The sequence below is a fragment of the Cebus imitator genome, unplaced genomic scaffold (genome assembly GCF_001604975.1).
Source record: "Cebus imitator isolate Cc_AM_T3 unplaced genomic scaffold, Cebus_imitator-1.0 Scaffold401, whole genome shotgun sequence".
In the NCBI taxonomy this organism is placed as follows: Eukaryota; Metazoa; Chordata; class Mammalia; order Primates; family Cebidae; genus Cebus; species Cebus imitator.
Window position 1 is genome coordinate 884,232 of NW_016107716.1, and position 13,370 is coordinate 897,601.

Consider the following 13,370-nt stretch of genomic DNA (forward strand, 5'->3'; position numbering starts at 1 on the left):
CAGGGTTTCACCATGTTGGCCAGGATGGTCTCGATCTCTTGACCTCATGATCCACCCACCTCAGCCTCCCAAAGTGCTGGGATTACAGGTGTGAGCCACCACGCCCAGCCCTACCATATTTTTTAAAGGGATATTTGGTATTTTACTATTGGTAGTTTCCCATTTTTAACCATTATCTTAAATTGATGGATTATCATGTAATTCTTCCCATTCTTACTATTTCAGAAAGCTAAATTACACTAATAAAATAGTTTAATCTAAAATCATATAAACCCAGGCGTGATGGCTCTTGCCTATAATTCCAGCACTTTGGGAAACGAAGGCAGGCAAATCACCTGAAGTCAGGAGTTTGAGACCAGCCTGGCCAACATGGTGAAACCCCGTCCCTACTAAAAATACAAACCTTAGCTGGGTATGGTGGTGGTTGTCTGTAATCCCAGATACTCAGGAGGCTGGGGCAGGAGAATCGCTTGAACCTGGGAAGCATAGGTTGTAGTGATCCAAGTTCTGTCCAGTGTACTCCAGCCTGGGCGACAGAGCCGGACTCTGTCTTGAAATAAATAAGTAGATAAATAAATAAGACGTATAATGCTTACTTAAAACATGTACTAGTTGTTTTTTTTCCTTCCTCTGTGGAATTCCTAGAAGGTTTACGGTGGTTTGAAGCTTTGCATAGACCATTTTGAAACAGTAGCAGCCTGAGGTTCCGGGGGCTATGAAAACTCTCAGTTGAAGACCCTGGCAGATAAGTTTCGGGGGTCTCTACACCAACCATTATAGTCATAGAATAAGCACAATAGAAAAGGACCATTAAGGTCCATTAGCTAAATCCCAGAGTTTGTAGATGAGAAAGTCAAGGTTCAGGATAATTCAATTGGTAGCCCTGTAGCAGACAGACAGACTGAAAACAAATCTGACTTTGAGTTCACATGGTGCTGACCTCTAGCATAAATAGACACGAGGAGAAATCAGACTAATCCCAGTCTTCCTCTAACTTGTTGCAAGACACAAACCGCTTACCTTCACTTCCTCATTTTTGCCATCTAATAGTTCCCAGTTATACACATGTCCTTCTCCCTCCTCTGACTGCAACCAGACGTCTCTTACAAGTTTACAAAATTTTGAAGATAAAAACGCTATTTGCAAAGCATGAAGTTAGAAACAGCTTGGTAAATGTTTGTTTCCTATTAGTAATCACATCTCTACAACTTAAACATTATGGTAGAAATATAATACAGATTTAAAATTAGTAAAATTCAGTCTTGAATATGGGCTCCAGTCCTGCCATCAAAATAATGCATCCAGGAGGATAGGTTTTGCCACCTTGAAGAGTTGTTTATTCAAACTTTTGTTTGAAGAGTGGGAAAGCAGTGTTACCTTTAGGTCTGACTTAGCCCTTGGCCCACAATCTATTGTTTTTTCTCACCATAGATTTCCCTGACAGCAGAGAGAGAGAGTTCTGTGCTCAACAGATACACACAGCTTCTGATAACAGAGCAGTAGAGGTATTTGGTTTCTATCTCAGCACGAATGGTCTCTGGCTCATCATCATTTCCCTACTTTGTCTAGCACAGTAACTTGCACAGAGTAGATTCTGAGTCATGTTTGCTGAATGACTGTGCGAGCATATAATTCATTATGGAGGTAAAGCTCAATGTGCCTTTCAATTTATAAATTCACAGACTGCCCTAATGTAACACTACTGGATGATATGGTTGAACTGTGTCCCTGCCCAAATCTCACCCTGAATTATAGCTCCCATAATCCCCACGTGTGGTGGGAGGGACCCAGTGGGAGGTAATTGAATCACGGGACAGGTTTTTCTCATGCCATTCTCATGATACTGGATAAGTCTCATGAGATCTGATGGTTTCATAAAGGGCAGTTCCCCTGCACACGCTCTATTGCCTGCTGCCATGTAAGATGTAACTTTCCTCTTCCTTCACCTTCCACCATGATTGTGCGGCCTCCCCAGTCACGTGGAACTGTGAGTCCACTAAACCTTTTTTACTTTATAAATTACCCAGTTTCGGGTATGTCTCTATTAGCAGCATGAGAACAGACTAATACAGTGGACATTGGATGCAATTCATTAAAAAAAATCTTAAAAGTGCTTTTCTTTTCTCTCCCTCAAGCTGGTCCCACTCAAAACATATACACTATTTTTTTTTTTTTTTTTTTGAGATGGAGTCTCACTCTTGTCGCCCAGGCTGGAGTGCAATGGCATGATTTTAGCTCACTGCAGCCTCTGCCTCCTGAGTTCAAGCAGTTCTCCTGCCTCAGCCTCCCAAGTAGCTGGGATTACAGGCACACCCTACCATGCCTGACTCATTTTGTAATTTTAGTAGAGATGGGGTTTCACCATGTTGGCCAGGCTGGTCTCAAACTCCTGACTTCAGGTAATCCTCCTGCCTCAGCCTCCCAAAGTGCTGGGATTACAAGTGTGAGCCACCATGCCTGTTCACCATTTTTAAATACTTGTAAATTTTGCTTATGAAAAACCAATTCCTCAATCCTCCAAAATGCCTAAGTAGCACAAAACAGAAACATTACAGAACCAAGAATCCTTGAACTGAAAAGGAAATGAATCAAAATGCAGACACACATTATACCAAGTGCATTTACTGTGACTATGTGAGGCAAGTTGAATAGAGTTGGTCAACACTGAGTCTGAATCTTGGTTTGAAACTGCCTGTCTGATCTCTGCTTCCTCATCAGTAAAATAAGAATATTTATATGGCCTTTCAACTTCAGTGTGAGGGATCAGTGATGTAATATAAACAACTAGTCTGCCTTAGAACCTGGCACACCGTAAGTAATAAAAGGCAGCCATTATTTTAAAAAACACACAAATCATGGTCAGATGGCTGTTCAATGTAAATACTGTATTTTCCATTTTAACTGAAGAGATGATTTGAGAAAGCAGAAACACCTGTGTGTATAAAATCACCCATTCCCATTTTTACAATAATTAGTTTGCTAATTGAGCATCCAAATTTACCCAGTGTATTTGCATGTGTAATTAGCTATGATTCATTACCAAAGCCAGGCCTATGTCATGTTACACTACCATATTTTACAAATCAAATTACTAAAAGATGCATGTATTTAGGTGATCATTGCAAAAAAAAAAAAAAAAAGCAAAACGAAATAACATAGATTATTTGTCAGATGGAAAAACAGACCTGGCTCGATCCTGAACCCTTAAATCTCAAAATAACGTTAGTTGAAGCTAAGGTTCCATTGGAATAAAGGAATATTTCACACTTTTAAGTCATCTTCTCTAGATGATCTTTTAGGTGTACTTTCTCTTTAAATAACAAATTTAGAAAGGCTTTGTTGATTTGTTTAGAATGAATTCCATGCACAAGTTTAACATAGCCTAAGGTTTGGTCTAGACCAGGGGTCTGCCAACTGTCACCTGTGGGATAATCTGTCCATCACATGTTTTGTTTTTTTTTTTCAATCTGTGAGCTAAGTATGGGTTTTACTATTCTAATAAATAGCAAGTTCATTTTTTTCCCTCACCTGCTTGATCAGAGCCCAATTTTCTCATTGCAGTTAATCTTCCTTCTGGCATTCATCTTGGAGTGCAAACTTGCTGGTATCTCTGAGTTCCAGGCTTCCCGTGGAGAGCCTACAGACGTTTTGTTTGGTGTAAAGCATTCCAAGGGCCAGTGGGCTTGGGCTCAATTACTGAGCATAGGACAAGGGCAGCCCCATCCTGACTGTGTCTCTTCCCACAAGAGACAAATGAGCTCTGTGCCTTCACTGGGATTTCAGGTTCAAACAGACAGAGCTTCTGAGAAAAAGGATTATGAAAGAGTCCGTCTGCATCTCCACTTCCCGTGCCCTTCCAATGACACCATCCTCTTTTGTTCTGTGGCATGCTCCCCACTTCAATCCTTCCTTCAGAGGCCCCAAACCCTCCTGGTCTCTCCTTGTCACCTTGTCAAATCTGATCTTCAGGGAAAAACCTTACTATTTATACTAGTATAACATGAGTCTTCTATGGGATTTTAAGAAAGTTCAAAACCTTGGGTTACTCAGCAGATATTTAGCTTGTACTCACTATGTGGCGAGCATCCTAATGATGGAGTACATGTCAAGACAAACAAGGTTGCTGACCCTCAAAGTGTTCTCCATTTATAGGGGCAGATGGCTGAGTTGACCTCTCAAGAGGTAGAATAGAGTGGCTAAGAGTGTCCGCTCTGTCTCAGTCGCCTCGCTCTTACCTCACCATTCATTTCACTTTCCTCATTGTAAATGAGCATATCTCTTAGAATTGGGATAAGCATTAAATAATATAGGCTTGAATGAATTTGCTTAGAATTAATTCTAGGCACAAGTTTAACACAGTCTAAGGTTGCGTCTAGACCAGGGGTCTGCCAACTATGATTTCAGGGGTAAATCTGTCCCACTACCTATTCTTTTCTTTTAAAAGACCTGTAAGCTAAGAATGGGTTTTACTATTCCAATAAGTTACATTCTGAGTGGTTATCTAAGTACCTCCAAAATATCCTCAATTTTGCCTAAAATATTTACTATCTGGCCCTTTGCAGAATAAGTTTGCTGACTTATTGGTCTGGACCAATGTTGTCTAATAAAACTTTCTGCAATGATGAAATTGTTCTATATCTGTACCCTTGAATACAGCAACCACTAGCCTAATGTGGCTTTTCGAGCCTTTTAAATATAGTTAGTGTGACTAAGAGATTGAATTTGAATTAATTTAAATTTCAGAAGCCACATGTGACTGTGATATTAGAGCAGCTCTAGTCAGTCTGAAGTCTAAATTAGACTCTGCTTTGTTAGTGCTTCCGTCTCTCAATTGAATCAACTACCCTGAGACTGCATGAATCAAGGAAGGCCACACTCTCAATCAGATTTTTTGCCCTGGACTGGCTTTCATTGTCTGCTAGAAAATGCTTAATGGGAAGTACTTGGAAAATGCACACACTTATGTCATTGAAGTTGCTCCTTTGTCTGTATCCATTACATCTGCTTTATTTTGAGGTAAACTATAGCAGAAGTTGGCTTTTTCAACCCTGGAAAGCCCTAAAATTAAGGATCTCTTACTCAATTAAGACTGCAGAGCTGCAGCCAGAGCAAACCTGTCTTTCCTTCTAACCCGGCTTGCAGACTGGCTAACTTCAATCCTATTTCGTATCTCTTGTGAGACGGCCAAAAACAGTAAGAAGCCACCAACCCACATCATCACTATGGATATTGCCAAATTATTTCCCCTAAGAGTAAAGTCACAGTTGGCATGTGTTCTGCCCTCCAAGATGGCATAGGTTACAGTTTTACCAGATATCTTGTGATGGCCTAACATGGGCCACCCAGCTTTCCAGCCTCTGATAGCTGAGTCTTGCCGATAGCCTGATGACATCTGCATCACATATTTTAGGTTCACTCATGGACAGTAACTTATTTCCAAATTCTATACTGGTTAAATTAGGTTTGCATTTGTGCAATAGAAAATCCAATTGACATTGGCTTAGTATATCAATTTTTTGGTTTCTCATAAACTCTTGGCCATCAGCAGTATCGAACCATTATTTCTGCTCCCTCTCTGAGGTCATACAAGGAAGGATCTGGATGCCCTGGGTCATCTAGCTGGTTGCTCTACCATCCCTAGCACATTTTTCTCATGTGCATTGCCCAAGATGGTTGGCTACAACATCCAGATTACAGAATCCGGATGGAAGTAGACAGGAGAAAGGGGAACAGCCCCACCATTTATGAACATGTCCCAGAAATTGCACACCTCACTTCCTCCCAAATTTCATTGGCTATCACTTGGTCATATAGACACACTTATCTGCAAGTCTGTTTGGGAGATATAATTATTTTTCAGTGGTATATGCCCAAATACAAATGGAGGTTCTGTCATAATGAAATGAGAGAAAGGCAGAAAAGATGTTGGGAGATGTGTAGCAATCTCTGGACTCTATGGGGATAAAAAAAAATTGAGAGTATCCAAATTCAGGATCAAAATCAAAATTCAGGACCAAAAAATATCAACAAATATCACCTGGAATAAGAACAATGTACAGTTAAGCTACACATATACAAGTGTCAGCATCTTGTCTGGAAGCAACTAACGGTCTATCTACACGGCATTTTAGATATGTATTTTTTTCTCCCTTCTACAGGATTTTGAGCTCCTTAAGGGCAGAGGCTTTGTGTCTCCTTCTCCTAGTAGGTATCCAATATGTATCTGTCAAATGAAAGAATGAATATGAGTCACTAGAACTCTAATATATATTATAAATTCTTTATCACAAGATAATTGGAACGATCTCCAGATAAGGAATTGTTGGGGCATTGTCTGGTCCAGATCCACTGTCTGGGTCCTTGGTGTGTCCCATATTGTTGTTTCTGTGTTCATCATTCTTTCACAGGGTGTCTTCTACTGGGCACAGAGCCTGCCTCAGAGGAGCATGTGGGTAATGAACTACCAAGAGAGGACTAGGACTCGGTTCTTCCAACCCTCCATCCAGAGTGCTTTTCACAACCACATGTGTAATAAGTGCAGTAAGAGATGAGAGGAGGGAGTGATTACTCCTATCTGGTTTGATCCCAGAAGGTTTTCTGAATAAAGTGTTTTTGAATGAGACATTATAATAACAGAATTTCTTAAACCTTTTCCCCCAAGGAATACCTGGGCAGATAGAAGAGACAGAAATCTGGTCCCTGCTTAGTTTGGGGGTATAGACTGAAGAAACCTACCCCAAGGAAATTTTTTTTCATTTTTCTTTACTTCACTATTCATTTATGCATGCATTTATTCTTTCATTCATGTGTCTAGCAAACATAACGGAGTCCTAATTAAATGCCAGTCATTGTTTTTTGTGAGGCCACAAAAGACCCTACCCTCTTGGAGCTTACATTCTTGTACAGAATAGACATCAAACAAATAAGCAACATAAATCAGCAAGATAATTTCTGATCGTGCTAAAAGCTATGACTGAAATCAAACAGAGTAGTCTAATACAGAGTGCATATACCTCTCTGTGCCTCAGTTGACTCATCTGTAAAATGGAGATGATAATAATAGAGGTCTATGCCGGGCGTGATGGCTCACACCTGTAGTCCCAGCACTTTGGGAGGCTGAGGTGGGTAGTTCACTTGAGGTCGGGAGTTTGAGGTCAGCCTAACTAACGTGGTAAAACCTCATCTCTACTAAAAATACAAAAATTAGCCAAGCGTGGTGATGCGTGCCTGTAATCCCAGCTACTTGAGAGGCTGAGGCAGGAGAATCACTTGAACCTGGGAGGTGGAGTTTGCAGTGAGCTGAGATCACGCCATTGCACTCCAGCCTGGGCAACAAGAGTGAAACTCAGTCTCAAATAATAATAATAGTAATAATAATAATGATGTCTATAATTCCAAAATGCAAAACTGAAAGCTTTGTCCTAACTCAGTTGATTGCAAACATAACACATTTGAAGGTGGATCTTGACCTGAACTGAATGAGTTATTCTTTTTTTCTTTAAATAATTCCAGTTAGAGTGGAAAATCCTATATGTCACTTCAGAAATTTTGTGTTTGATTATGGGATGCTTCCCCAGGCCTCAATAGGTATTACATAATCTAGGGTATATGTAGCATATTACCTTCTAAAATTTGAAAAATTCTGAATTCCAAAACACATGTAGCACTAAAGGTTTTAGATAAAGGATTGAAGACCTGTAGTATCCATTATTGTGCGGATTAAATGAATTAATATATGGAAAACACTGAAAATGATGCTTGGCATATGGTAAATGCTACCTAAGTTAACTACTATTACTATTATTACCACTATTCTTACATGGGGAGGTATTTAGATAAGTTGGTCAGGGAAAGCGTCTCTGAGGATGTGTCACTTGAATAGGCAACTAAGGGGTGGTAACAAGCTGGCTGTGGGAAGAGGAGGAGAAAGATGATTTCAGGAAGAGGAAACAGCAAGTGCCAAGACCGTGGTGGTTACAAGTCTGGCTTGAATGCAGAACAGAAAACAGACCAGATGGCTGATGTGTGGTGAAGGAAGGGAAAGATGGTTCAAGGTCAGAGAGGTAGGCTGAAGTCAGAACACGCATGATATGAGCAATGGTAAAGAGTTCGGATTTCATTTAGAGTGTAATATGAAGACGTTACAGTTGATTTGATTCAGGTTTATAAAGAATGCTCTGATGCTGTTTGATGAATGAGTTGTAGAGGAGGAGGAGGAACAGGGAGAAGAATCTGGAATCTAGCATAGCGGTCCAGATGAGACGTAGTGACTAATTGGAGTAGGGTGGTGGTAATAGTTGAAGAGAAGAGTGGACAGGTGTGAGAAAAAAGTTTAGAAATAAAGGGGGGGAAAGGTTTTCTAATTTGCATTCTAATTTATAATATGCCAGTGTATAAAGGTTAAAAATTTCACACTCATTATCTCAGGTGTGTTAAGGCCAGTGGTGTGCTAGACCCCACTTGAAAATGGCCATGGGGGGAACATTTCCACTACAGAAACTGACAAATGCTACAAATCAACACAACAAATCAGGGAGTTTTATTAGAGGGAAAGAAAGTTTATTGTTAAACATTTATCAGCATACCCCTGCTGAAGGTGACTTTATTTTTTGACAACCAAACTTCCTTCATTTTACAGCCTCCACTTTCCCTGATCACGAAAACACTTAAGCTAGGCACATCCTGGGAAATGCAGTTTGAGGATTGCTGTCTCAATCACTTCATGTTCTTAATTCAGGGATCCTCCCACTTCTTCCCAGGGTCTCATCTAGGTACATGGGAACGGGATGGGAGGAGGGACCTGGTTCATGATTGTCATTTATCCATGTTGGCCCCCTCTGAAGTACAACTCCCATCTCTGCTTTACAATTGACTTTTACGGGTAGGTTCCCGTATGTCCCAGTTTACCTGACAGACTCTTGGTTTATGCCTGTAGTCTTGGCGCAATTATTAACAGCCCCACTTCACTCCTGTAAGTATACTAATGGATCAATTACATGGTTCCTCTGATGATGCATCACCCAGGCAGTGCTCTGACTCTATTACCCTCACCTCTCCAAATGTATGTAATGTAAACTCAATGTGTAGGGAAAACGCTCATCCTAAAATCCCCTTGGAGGGGATGATTTGCAATATGATTTCCAAAACCAATACAAGAGGAGAGCCAGATTATAGAATGGCAGTGCCAGAATGGCAGGAATATATATTTTATAATCAAATGCCACTTACTAGTTGTGTAACCTTGGGTCAATCGGTTAATATTGCTGAGTGGTCTTCATTTATAAAATGGGAATCTTAGAATATTCTGATGCTCAACTATTATAAAAGACTCAAAGACTTGGTACACAAGTACCAACGCAGGTTTATCAAGTCCACATTAATTCCACTAAAGTCTTCCTGTGTTCTTTTTCCTGGGTGTATCCAAATTTTAACATTTCTTCAACCTCTAAATTTCCGACTTTGGCAGTGAATCGATGGCTCTGCCATTTTAGTGTTCTGTGTACCAACGAGTAGGAAAATGCTGCTTCTAACATCCTGAAAGCTATTTTGCTAAAGAACTCAGATGCTAAAAGCTAATTATGTAACTAAATAATTGTAAATCTCAATATTTGACAAATACAGTCATGGGGTGGGGGCTGCTATTTAGACACTTGAAAACAAGACCTGAATTGTTTATTTTTAAAATATTGCAAAAGAGAGGCAGCAAGTGGGAATTTTAAATTCTGATTCTTGGTATATTTTAGAACAATCATTTGTTCTTTCTTATACTTTCAGGTGTTTCCAATGTGGACACTGAAGAGACAATTTCTTATCCTTTGTAACATAATCCTAATTTCCAAACTCCTTGGGGCTAGATGGTTTCCTAAAACTCTGCCCTGTGATGTCACTGTGGATGTTCCAGGGAACCATGTGATCGTGGACTGCACAGACAAGCATTTGACGGAGATTCCTGGAGATATTCCCACCAACACCACGAACCTCACCCTCACCATTAACCACATACCAGACATCTCCCCAGCATCCTTTCACAGACTGGACCATCTGGTAGAGATCGATTTCAGATGCAACTGTGTACCAATTCGACTTGGGTCAAAAAACAACGTGTGCACCAGGAGGCTCCAGATTAAACCCAGAAGCTTTAGTGGACTCAGTTATTTAAAATCCCTTTACCTGGATGGAAACCAGCTTCTAGAGATACCGCAGGGCCTTCCGCCCAGCTTACAGCTTCTCAGCCTTGAAGCCAACAACATCTTTTCCATCAGAAAAGAGAATCTAACAGAACTGGCCAACATAGAAATACTCTACCTGGGCCAAAACTGTTATTATCGAAATCCTTGTAATGTTTCATATTCCATAGAAAAAGATGCCTTCCTAAATTTGACAAAGTTAAAAGTGCTCTCCCTGAGAGATAACAATGTCACGACCATCCCTACGGTTTTGCCATCTACTTTAACAGAACTCTATCTCCTCAACAACATGATTGCAAAAATACAAGAAGGTGATTTTAATAACCTCAACCAATTACAAATTCTTGACCTAGGTGGAAATTGCCCTCGTTGCTATAATGCCCCATATCCTTGTACACCATGTGAAAATAATTCTCCCCTCCAGATCCCTGAAAATGCTTTTGATGCACTGACAGAATTAAAAGTTTTACGTCTGCGCAGTACCTCTCTTCAGCACGTGCCTGCAAGATGGTTTAAGAACATCAACAACCTCCAGGAACTAGATCTGTCCCAAAACTTCTTGGCCAAAGAAATTGGTGATGCCAAATTTCTGCATTTTCTCCCCAACCTCATCCAATTGGATCTGTCTTTCAATTTTGAACTTCAGGTCTATCGTGCATCTATGAATCTATCACAAGCATTTTCTTCACTGAAAAGCCTAAAAATTTTACGGATCAGAGGATATGTCTTTAAAGAGCTGAAAAGCTTTAACCTGTTGCCGTTACATAATCTTCAAAATCTTGAAGTTCTTGATCTTGGCACTAACTTTATAAAAATTGCTAACCTCAGCATGTTTAAACAATTTAAAAGATTGAAAGTCATCGATCTTTCAGTGAATAAAATATCACCTTCAGGAGATTCAAGTGAAGTTGGCTTCTGCTCAAACGCCAGAACTTCTGTAGAAAGTTATGAACCCCAGGTCCTTGAACAATTACATTATTTCAAGTATGATGAGTATGCAAGGAGTTGCAGGTTCAAAACCAAAGAGGCTTCTTTCATGCCTATCAATGAAAGCTGCCACAAGTATGAGCACACCTTGGATCTAAGTAAAAATAATATATTTTTTGTCAAGTCCTCTGATTTTCAGCATCTTTCTTTCCTCGAATGCCTGAATTTGTCAGGAAATAGCATTGGCCAAACTCTTAATGGCAGTGAGTTCCAACCTTTAGTAGAGCTGAAATATTTGGACTTCTCCAACAACCGGCTTGATTTGCTCCATTCAACAGCATTTGAAGAGCTTCACAAACTGGAAGTTCTGGATATAAGCAGTAATAGCCATTATTTTCAATCAGAAGGAATTACTCACATGCTAAACTTTACCAAGAACCTAAAGGCTCTGCAGAAACTGATGATGAATGACAATGACATCTCTTCCTCCACCAGCAGGACCATGGAGAGTGAGTCTCTTAGAACTCTGGAATTCAGAGGAAATCACTTGGATGCTTTATGGAGAGATGGTGATAACAGATACTTACAATTATTCAAGAATCTGCTAAAATTGGAGGAATTAGATATCTCCAGAAATTCCCTAAATTTCTTGCCCCCTGGAGTTTTTGATGGTATGCCTCCAAATCTAAAGAATCTCTCTTTGGCCAAAAATGGGCTCAAATCTTTCAATTGGGGAAAACTTCAGTGTCTGAAGAACCTGGAAACTTTGGACCTCAGCCACAACCAACTGACGACTGTTCCTGAGAGATTATCCAACTGTTCCAGAAGTCTCAAGAAACTGATTCTTAAGAATAATCAAATCAGGAGACTGACAAAGTATTTTCTACAAGATGCCTTCCAGTTGCGATATCTGGACCTCAGTTCAAATAAAATCCAGATGATCCAAAAGACCAGCTTCCCAGAAAATGTCCTCAACAATCTGGAGATGTTGCTTTTGCATCATAATCGATTTCTGTGCACTTGTGATGCTGTGTGGTTTGTCTGGTGGGTTAACCATACTGAGGTGACTATTCCTTACCTGGCAACAGATGTGACTTGTGTGGGGCCAGGAGCACACAAGGGCCAGAGTGTGGTGTCCCTGGATCTGTACACCTGTGAGTTAGATCTGACTAACCTGATTCTGTTCTCACTTTCCATATCTGCATCTCTTTTTCTCATGGTGATAATGACAGCAAGTCACCTCTATTTCTGGGATGTGTGGTATATTTACCATTTCTGTAAGGCCAAGATAAAGGGGTATCAGCGTCTAATATCACCAGACTCTTGCTATGATGCTTTTATTGTGTATGACACTAAAGACCCAGCTGTGACAGAGTGGGTTTTAGCTGAGTTGGTGGTCAAACTGGAAGACCCAAGAGAGAAACATTTTAATTTATGTCTCGAGGAAAGGGACTGGTTACCAGGGCAGCCAGTTCTGGAAAACCTTTCCCAGAGCATACAGCTTAGCAAAAAGACAGTGTTTGTGATGACAGACAAGTATGCAAAGACTGAAAATTTTAAGATAGCATTTTACTTGTCCCATCAGAGGCTCATAGATGAAAAAGTAGATGTGATTATCTTGATATTTCTTGAGAAGCCCTTTCAGAAGTCCAAGTTCCTCCAGCTCCGGAAAAGGCTCTGTGGGACATCTGTTCTTGAGTGGCCAAAAAACCCGCAAGCTCACCCATACTTCTGGCAGTGTCTGAAGAATGCCCTGGCCGCGGACAATCATGTGGCTTACAGTCAGGTGTTCAAGGAAACGGTCTAGCCCTTCTTTGCAAAACACGACTGCCTAGCTTACCAAGGAGACGCCTGACTGCCTACATTGTTTTCATATATATCACACCAAAAGCAGGTTTTGAAATTTTTTAAGAAATGAGATTGCCCATATTTCAGGGGAGTCACCAACGTCTGTCACAGACATTGGAAAGGTGGGATTTATATAATGCATTGGGTCTGCTTTCTTATCTCTCTGTGTCTCTATTTGCACTTAAGTCTCTCCCCTCAGCTCTTGTATAAAACACTGTTGGGAAAAGAGTGTCAAGTAAAGGACGCGGGGCTGTGATTCTCCTGCATTTGTGATGATTAAATATACACACAATCATGAGATTGAGAAGAACTGCATTTCTACCCTTAAGAAGTGCTGGTACATACAGAAATAGGGTAAAAAAAAAAAAACAAAAACCAACAACAACAACAAAAACTTCAAGCTCCATC

General features: G+C 40.3%; 1 protein-coding gene across 1 annotated transcript in view; it reads left to right on the forward strand.

The window, feature by feature from the left end:
* TLR7 (toll like receptor 7) overlaps nucleotides 1-13,368 on the forward strand; it is a 20,851-nt gene extending 7,483 nt beyond the window's left edge. The window contains exon 3 of the mRNA XM_017508809.2: nucleotides 9,775-13,368. Within this exon, the coding sequence (XP_017364298.1) occupies nucleotides 9,775-12,921 (3,147 nt within the window). The 3' untranslated portion in view covers nucleotides 12,922-13,368. The remainder of the gene's footprint in view (nucleotides 1-9,774) is intronic.
* Nucleotides 13,369-13,370: the final 2 nt, after the last annotated feature.